Source organism: Neopelma chrysocephalum, unplaced genomic scaffold (assembly GCF_003984885.1).
Source record: "Neopelma chrysocephalum unplaced genomic scaffold, ASM398488v2 Primary Assembly neopelma1_125, whole genome shotgun sequence".
NCBI classification, from domain to species: Eukaryota; Metazoa; Chordata; class Aves; order Passeriformes; family Pipridae; genus Neopelma; species Neopelma chrysocephalum.
Window position 1 is genome coordinate 1,410,764 of NW_020897787.1, and position 9,281 is coordinate 1,420,044.

General features: G+C 51.0%; 1 protein-coding gene across 2 annotated transcripts in view; it reads right to left on the reverse strand.

Annotated features, from left to right (window-relative positions):
- The window catches only part of GNAO1 (G protein subunit alpha o1), a 138,031-nt gene extending 128,833 nt beyond the window's left edge, over positions 1–9,198 (reverse strand). Inside the window, exons 1-2 of one of the 2 annotated variants that reach the window (XM_027698176.1) lie at positions 8,647–9,188; positions 8,508–8,550 (exon numbers count right to left, since the gene is read on the reverse strand). In XM_027698176.1, the coding sequence (XP_027553977.1) occupies positions 8,508–8,550; positions 8,647–8,764 (161 nt within the window). In that variant the 5' untranslated portion in view covers positions 8,765–9,188. Of the gene's footprint in view, positions 1–8,507; positions 8,551–8,646 lie in introns of both variants that reach the window. The other variant, XM_027698177.1, reaches the window with a different exon arrangement.
- Positions 9,199–9,281: the final 83 nt, after the last annotated feature.

A 9,281-nucleotide genomic window follows, 5' to 3' on the forward strand; every position in this document is an offset into this window, starting at 1 on the left:
AAGGTGGCAGAGAATCGGGCTGTAATGAATAAGGAGCACTGGCAGTGAGGAAACATCACTATATCACTGTGAGCTAGCACATGCCACAGCTCCAGAAACCTAACTAGAAACCCCCTCATTTGTTACCTAGATTATTCTGCCTAGCATCCATTTTGTGCACTCAGCCTTTCCTGTGCACTTTTGTTTAATGCTTTCAAACTGGAGCTACCAACTCCAATCAGCTCTAACAGGGCGAGGATAAATCACCAAATTCTGCTAGGAGGCAGAATACATTTTTATCACTTAAGTGATATTTTCCTCAATAGAATCCCGTTCTCATCCCCTTCTGTAACGATCCCAGCTGATGCAGAAATGCTCCCAGACTTGTACCAGACTGTTATGGTGTGTACAAGTTGCTGTTGATTATGCTCTTGTAGACGAGAGCATTTCATACAAGTCTGAGGTTGCTGGAGAGCCTCAAAGCATGTTGAGTCACTGTTCTGCCTTTCAGACTGTTTTAAGCATTTGGGGGGTTACGTTTCAGAGGAGGGACATGCACAGAGGCAAAATGTCCATTCCCAGCCTCTCTGCCAAGGTGTAACACTGGGGTGATGAATTCTCTAATATGGATGTTTTCTCTTGGACCAGGGAGAGCCAACTGAGCCTCTCTGCACTCACTGAGTCAGCTCCTGGAGACATCCCTCACGGCCTCCTGATGGAAACAGGGACCACTTCTACACAGAGGAGCCTGTCACCTGCCAGAGAGAAGAAAATCCTTTTTCCTGTTATCAAACCCTACATTTCCTACCAGCATTGGATCCTGCTACTGCCAAAACCTGCTCCCAGTTTTCCTGGATCACCACAATCCTAAACCAGCAGAATTTCTGTTGAAAGATTGCACAAGTTATCCTGTAACAAACAGAACAGATGATTAATTGTCTTTGGCTCCTGAGGACACAAGACCCCACAGAATGGCCTGATGGGGAGAAGAGGGTTATCAGCAGCCATGTCCCAAACTCATTACACTGTGGGAGGACCCTGTGTTACCCATCCCTCTTTCCTCTCTCTCAGGCTGGTGTACTCCAGCTCCTTGGTTTTAAGCTTAGAGATTTTATCCTCCACAAAAGGTGTGCTGATGAACCAATATAATTTTTAGTGGCCAAGCAAAGCAGGACATGCCCAAGAAGAGGGAAAACCAAAGCAATTTCAGCCCTGCCAACCCTTCTCTTTCAATGTCAAAAATGTTATTGATTAGCAACTTGAAAATAGGCATGATGTCAGCTTACTACAGCTTCCTGGGCTCCCTTCTGTGAGTGCTCCTCAGTTCTTTCTCAATTAATGTGAAGGATGGGGAGGGTGAGCATTTTTATTGGTAAGCTAGGAAATGCCTCCATCGAGAGTTTCATTCTATTATCACAATAAGCACACTATGGTCGAGCTTTGGATTAAAATACTTTTTTCTCTGATTTGCTCAGCCCTAGAAAACCATCAGTTCCTTTGCTTCGTGTTACCCAATAGCATTTTTCAGCCTTTTGCATTTTCTGATTTTAGGCAGATTCCTAAGAGCATCTTATAATCAGGACTGTAATCCTCCAACCTCCCCTACATCTGTCATTTGCCTGAATGGTCTTAAAACTAAAATGAGAATGATTCAATTAACAGTTTAGGGGGATTTTTACATTAGGCAGAGCATTTCTTCAGCATTAGGGAAATTGTGGCACAAATCATTAGTATTTCCCTCCAAGAAAAAAAAACCTTAAAGCAAGAAAAATGGCCATAGGTTTAACGTGCCAATACTTTCCTGATCTTTTTGTTTCCTGGTTTTTGGTTTTGTGAATGAAACTTAGCAATTTCCAGGATCCCACAAAGTGCCACACAAACATTTGAAATTCATCACATCTCATAAAGCCTGCATACTGAGTGAATATCATCTTCACTGTAGGTAGAACTTGGCCCAAAGTCCAGTCAGCTCTGAGAGGATCTGGGCTCAGTAGCCTTCAAATTAATTTGAAATAAGTGAGACTGCTGGTTTCAATATTGCCAATGCAAAAAAGAATCAGGCTTCAAAAATAATCAAGCAATTGAGACGTACTTGATTTCCTTGCCTTCATTTGGGATGTTTTTTATTTTTCTCCCAATTCTTGACCCCTCAGGCTGGAATTGGGACATTTAAATTTTAACTTTTCTCTGAAGTGAGGAGGGCAGGAAGTTTTCCTTCAAAACCAAAACAAAACTAAGCAAAGATCCCCTGAGAACAGAGCTCACCCCCTCATCATGCCAGTCCAGGCTCCACAGAAGTAATTTCAGGCTCTACAGAAAACCACAAATCTCAGGAGATCTGCAATTGCACCAGGAAGAGTGACCAGACTCTTAAATACCCTGGCCGCTCGAATTTGAGCTTTTGGCACTTCTCATCTGCCAGAGCTCCTCTTTACACTCCCTCAATGAATAAAGGACCAAATCCTGCCTTCCGCACTCAGCTGCTCTCAGGGTGTAACCACGGACTTCAGAGTGCAGAGGAAAGGTCCTTCTGTGAACTGCTGCTGCCTCAGAGAAAAAGCTTTTTACCTGCCTCACAGCTTGAGCAGGAGTTTGCAAAATCGAGGTCTTAGACTCCGCACTTGCATCGGGCTTTCTGGCTGCAAACCTACCACCTTCAGTGGTCATTTGGGATTTTGTGTCCTGCAGATTCAAGGGAAACCAGGTGAGCTGGATGCTTGCAGAGGTGAGCTGTAACTCTGCAAAGGGGCTGAAGAAAACCAGCTAATTATGAGGCTGTGAGACACTCTTGACTGCCTGGCTCTGACCCTCCAGGTGCCAGCCCCCTCCTCCTGCCTCGGTCAGCGGAGAAGCATTTCTTCATTTCACTCTTTCTCTTGACCAGACCACGCAGAAGAGCCAACAAAGTGTCTCCACCTCCATTATTTGCCTCTTTTTCATTCTTCCCCCATTTTGATTATCTTCCCCATATTCCCCAGGTGAGCATCCTGGAGGACTCACACCAGATATGAAGCTATATCTCAAACAGGAAAGGACAGAGTGAAGAGGAAAGCTACAACCTTTTTTCATTTGTCGTGACTCAATCTAATGTCTCCTACAACTTCTGGGTTAGCCAAGCCATAAAACAAAACAGATCCTTGGTTACATTTGTGCAGCAGATTTGTCTCTTTCTTCTGAGCTCATTAAAACAACCGCTTTCATCTCATTAGATTGCTAAAACATTTCCAACAGGACTAGATGTGTCATGTCAGAATATGACAGGCAAATTTCTTTTAAGGTTTTAAAACTAGGTTGAAAGAGGAGAAGCTAGGCAGTTCACTGTTGTCACTGAAAGATATTTTTACTTTTATGAGTCCCTAAAACAAGAAACAAATTAAGAACTGTCAAGGAAAAAGAAAAAAACCCAAACCCAAAACGTATTCCATCTTGCCTTCTAATATTGTTACTGCTTTTCTCTGAAATCTCTCTCAGTCTAATAATAAGAACTTTAAATACAAATAAGGAACGCTGGTTGTTAATGTTTTAGCCTGTAAGCACAATTAATAATCCAAAAGGAAGGAAATAAATGCTGAAAACATGATTGCCCTTTGCAACTATAAGCCAAAATAAACAGCCTCACTTTCCTCTGTTCCCAGCTCTTATTCCTGCCTAGTTCAGAGCAGTCCCTGCGCTGTGCCACTGCAGGGTGTGGAATGTGGCACCCACAGCATCCAGGGATGCAAGAAAGCACCTGTGAAGGAGGTGGGGAAAGAAGTTGCAGCGAGGGGGGAGCCCCCTCCTACAGCAGCCTCCACTGGAATGATCTCTGCCGCCCTGGCAGGAGACCCTGCCTGCCTCAGGGCTGGCAAAGCACTGCCCAGCTGCCATCCTGACACCCCAGAGCTGCCCTGGCAGGCACTCTGCTACCAAATACAGGTTTCACTGCCAAAACAGCCCCACCGGAGCTGCCTCCCTGCTGGGGTCTGAGTGTGCTGTACCTACTGTGCCAAATCCACATCCCGGGCACAGTGCACTGGGGCAGGGCTGGGGACAATGACACAACTTCATCAGAAAAGCTGCAGCTCTTCCCCTGCTTATTGAAACAGTTCAAACACGGCCCAGGCACAGCCTGGCGCTGCCCTACTTTGGGCCTTAAGTCACAGAAATCCTGGAAAACAGAGCAGGGGACGAGCTGGGATGACTCTGCCTGACCTGGTGCTCCAGTGAGGTTCGTGCCTCTGGGCTTCCAGCTCACACCGTGGTCAAACAGCCAGACAGAAGCAGGGCAGCAGGGCCCAGTGGGGTCTGCACTGGGGAGAGGGACAGGCCACGAGGACACAGTTTGCAGTTCCTGGCCATGGGAACATGTCGCAGAGGCAGAGCAGCCCCACGCCCGTGGGGTGAGGTATTCCCGAGGGAAGGGGCTGCAAGTGTGAAATCACCACAGCTTTGAGACACAGACATGCAGCAAAGAGCACTCAAGTGGGTGTTCACAACACATCATTTCATTTCAATGGCATTTGGCATCAAATTGCTGAGATGGGCTGTAAAACCAGTGGGCGGGGACTGCTTCTCACTGAAGAAGTTCATCAGATTATAAGTAATTCAGTTACACAGAGAGCAAGTAGAACCTGGGGCTGTTTTGAGGGGCTTTTTGAAAAAGGTCAAAACAATATATCAGGCAGCTGTTGGGACTGATGGCTGTTGGGAAGAAGATAGTAGATATTTCAAGAGAAGCACCGTACTGCAAGTGTATTTCCCTCCTGATTGTATATCTCCATCCTTCTCATACATAACATAAAAACGTTTTGCAAAAACTGGCACAGCAAAGAAGCCAATCAGCTGAGTTACTGCCAGCGTTGCTGGTGAAGTGAGACACAGCTGTTCTGGAGGACATGCAGGGCTGGAAGCTCCAGCATCTTGTGAAAGGGAGCTGGACCCAGCTCTCTGCTCCCAGCTCAGCAGGGCACAGAAGCTGCTGCTTCTGCAGAGGCAAAATCCAAAACCAACCCTCAAGCCCCAAGATTCTTCCTGTGGACAGGTGAAGCCACGTGTCCTCTGGAATGACACACTATCACTAAGTGAGTAGGTGGCAGGACCCTGTTTCTGAAATCAGGCCAGCCAACTCAGCCTCTCTGCATAAGCACAATTAAACCCTGAGTTCCCTGGAAGCCTCACTCTGATGGCAGTGGATGGTGTTCCCCACCCCAGCAGTCCAGCCCCGCTCACCACTGAACCGTTGCATGTATTTAAGTGTCCTGCTAAGCAGCAAGAGACACAGATATGCTTGGTGTCCTTCTGGGCTGGGGCTTTTGATGAACAAGCACTTTCACTGGAGTCATAATTCTCCACAAGAGTGTCCTAGAATAACATCAGTCTCGATTCCATGCTACAGTCCAGGTATTCCAGAAAGGAAGATCATGTGTGCCAAATTCTGCATGTACTCAACATTTATTTGAATATATAAGATCTATAAAATGTTGACATCCATTGCAGACCCACATCATAGTGAATTTGCTGAGATGGGGTGGTGTGAGTGGAAGACGAACTTCTCTCATCCAGTAACTCTCCCCCTCTGGCTTGGATCTTCAAAGAAAGCCCCCGATTTGCTTGGTTACAGCTGGTTTTTAGTTTAAGCTGAGTGAAAATAGAATCTGGTCACAGCCTGATTCTGAATGCTGTGGCACACTCTGAAGTCTCATTGGCTTGCATGGCACATCCATGCCTTTCAGGACTGTTCCTCTGACTAGCTCAGCCCTGACCCTTAATTTTGAGGCATGGGTAGAAGTATCTGGACTGCAGGACTGGTTGTGAAAAAATAACAGCAAAACTAATCAGCCAAGGTGGGGATAGTCAAAGTGTGAGGGTTAAGGGTGTCAGAACAACCACGGGTGCTAAAAGTACCATTCCTGGCCTGTGTTGCCACTGTTTGAGATGTACATGCTAGACTCCAGTTCCACCCCTCTGCCATTCACCACCACCTCTATTTTTGCTGGATAATCCTGCTCACCAGCTAAAAGGTACCTCCAAATATTCCACTAAAACATCCTGAATTAATTTTATGAATCCTTATCCCCATTCTGGCTACACTCTCAAATTACTGCAATTTCTACTTGCTGCTTCTTTTCCCACTACCTAATATCTCAAGGATTAACTGGCCAGTGTGTAACCTCTTCTTAGTCCTCTGTAACAATGTCTGCTCTCTGTTCCTTTGTCTTAGCATTCTCTAATCTGTCTACAGATTCCTGTGCTTCTTTTCTAGCCAATATCCAGGTGTGAAGCCGCTTTAGCCATCCACGAGGACGAGATTTATTATCTAGAAGCACACCAATAACACAGCCTTAAAAAAATAAAATAGCAGTCTCTTTCATCAAAACCTAATGAACGTACGATTTAATCTTTATTAAGAATTCATTAGGTTCTCAGCAAGCCTGTCTAATGGAGCCTGACCAGGTGAAATGCTAATGCCTCCATTATATTGAAATTAATTTGGAGCGGTGTTAATTTCCCCGCGCCGTTCCCTGCACATCGCTCTCCCCGGTGCCCACGGCTGCGCCGCTCCCTCCAGCTGCCTGCTGCGTGCTCATGGCAACACCGCTGTCCCCACCCCAGCCTCCGCACACTTCACTGGAGTTTCCACACTCATGGACACCTCCCAGTTTCCAGCACTACGAGCCCTTCCACCATAGCAGCCTCCTCGGCGTTTCCACGTCGGGTACAAAGCTGCAGGCGTAGCGTGCCTTACTCTGAGTCTGTTTAATGAAAAAAAATATATATATACACACACACACACAAATATATATATAAAACAGGGTATATTTCAGTCCTTGATACACCAATCTAGTCCAGCAAACAGGTTATTATCTTGATGCAATTTGCTTCAAAAACCAAGAGCTCTGCTCTTGGGAAAACAAGGGTGACGGCACACTAATTGTGTAAGCCAGCATGGTGACTGCCTGCCCTCCTGCCTGTGGGCTCTGTGTGTGTGCTCTGCTGTTGTGGTACCTACAGCCTCTCCCTTCAGCCAAAACCCATCGCCCGCCATTCCAGCACACTTCTGCAGAAGCAATTCCTAGAGATTAAATAATTTATTGGTGTTCATCTGCAATGACATCTCTCCTGATCCACCTTTTGCACACAAACAACAGCAGACCAAACACCCACCCCGGCCCAGCCCCAAATCAAACTGCTGGGGTGGAAAGCCCCCTTTCAAACCGTGAAAGGGGATGCTCAGAGCATCGACAGAAGTAGGGTACACAAACGGCAGAGGGGAAAGCCGTGGACACCACTGTGCACTGGAGGCGAGACCTCCCAGCCCCGCAGCGCCTCGGGAAAAGCACTGCCTCAGGCAGGGATGATGGTTTCAATGAACCCCCGAGGGGTGGACGCAGCGGCCACAGAGTTGATACAGAAATATCCGGGTCACCTGCTAAGCCACCCTGCCTGGAGGGGAGCTGGGCTGAAGGCCCTGTGGTGCACACACACTCACACTCACATACACTGGCATGCACACTCACACTCGCACTCACACTCACTCGCGCACAGCCGGGGCGGACACGGCAGCGCGGCCCAACAGCTCCTCCCCGGCCGCCGCGGGTTCGAGCCCCCGCCGGGCGCTGTCCAGCGCCAACCGCCTGAACGCCGGGACCCGACCGCCAGCGACGACACCCGCACCCCCTCCCATCCACACCCCCTGCCATCCACGCCCCGCCCCGAGCCTCTGCCCCTCGCTGAGCGACCCCGGGGGGGGCCCTCCCAGCCACGGATCTCTCCGCAACCACCGGCATCGCAAAGCGGCGACCGCTCCCAGCTGTAAATCCAGACCCTGAACCAGCGCCCGGCGCGCTCCGTGATGGCGCCCGCCTCCGACCAGCCCCTCATGTCTGTATCGGTGGGAGGACGGCGTATTTCAACGTATTTTAATTTATAAAAAAAAAAAAGGGGGTGGAGGAGGGAGAGAATGGCCGTGCCACGGGTGTACCTCCATCCCTATCAGCCTTCCCCGCACCCGCTTTCCTACGGGGTGCAATCACTCCAGCCGCGGAGACGCTGGGAACAGACCGTGTGCTGGGGCTTTTCACCGCTGGTTTTTGCACGGTAACATCTAATCAAACACGGGCAGAGCGTGTGGGAGCCCCGGCGAGGCGCAGCGCCGGGTACCGCCGGCAGACCAGGACCCCCGAGCGAGAATGCGCTGGGCGGCCAAGTCCGTCATTCGTTAAGCAAAAGGAGAAGCTAAAAGCTCGATATGACAGAGGCTTCGAGCGATAGGGAGCCTCGGTTTAAATCCGCAGGGCCGGCAGATGACAGCCCGACATTAAGCCTAACTGACAGCGGTGCGCTCCGCGGGGACGAGGGGAAGGTGGGCTGCGGGCCCGGGCCCCGCTCGGCCGCGGGGGCGACACTTCAGCACCCGCGGGCCCTGGACAGCGCCGGGCGCGGCCGCGCGGTCCCCTCAGGTAAACATGGCGCCCGCGGCCCTCGCTCACCTCCGAGAGCCCCCGCCCCGCTCCCCGCCCGGCACCGCCGCTCCCCCCCGCGGGACTCACTTCATCTGCTTCACGATGGTGCTTTTCCCCGACTCCCCGGCTCCTGTGGGAAGAGAGATGAGGTTGGATAAGCGCTGGGGGGGCAGGAGGAGGATGAGGAGGGAGGGGGGCAATGGGGGGCCGACCGGCGGGTTCTCACCGAGCAGGAGGAGTTTCACGTCTTTGGCCGCGCTGATCCCGTCCTCCTTCAGGTTCTTCTCGATGGCCTTGCTCCGCTCCAGGGCGGCTCTTTCCTCAGCGCTCAGGGTACATCCCATGGCGGCGATGAAAATTTAAAAAAAATATTAAAAAAAAAAAAAAAAAAAAAAGGGGGGGGGGGGGGGGGATGCAGCCCCCGCCGCCTCGGCTGGCTCCCGCGGGCAGGGAGGGGGAGGCGGCCGGGGGGCAATAAAAGAATCAAAGCAAATGGCCGTGAGGCTCCGGGCAGCGCAGCGCCTCCGCGGCGGGGCTGCCGGCTCCCTCCTGCCCCTCTCTCTCCCCGCGCCTGAGCGCTCAGTGCATCCAGCGGGGCTGCTGCGGGCACGGCGAGCTCTTCCCGGCCGGGAGGCGGAGGCGGAGGCGGGGGAGGAGGAGGAGGAGGAGGAGGAGGAGGAGGAGGAAGCGGGTTGGCGGCGGGGGAGGGTCCGTCCCTCTGCCGTGCTCCCGGCTGTCGCTGTCCCCTCCTGGGCGGGCGGCGGCGGAGCCGAATGGAGGCGCGGGAGCGGCGGGGCGGGCGGAGGGAGCGCGGGGGCGCGCCGGGCTGCGCGCTCCTGGCCGGCCTCGCCCGCGCCCGTG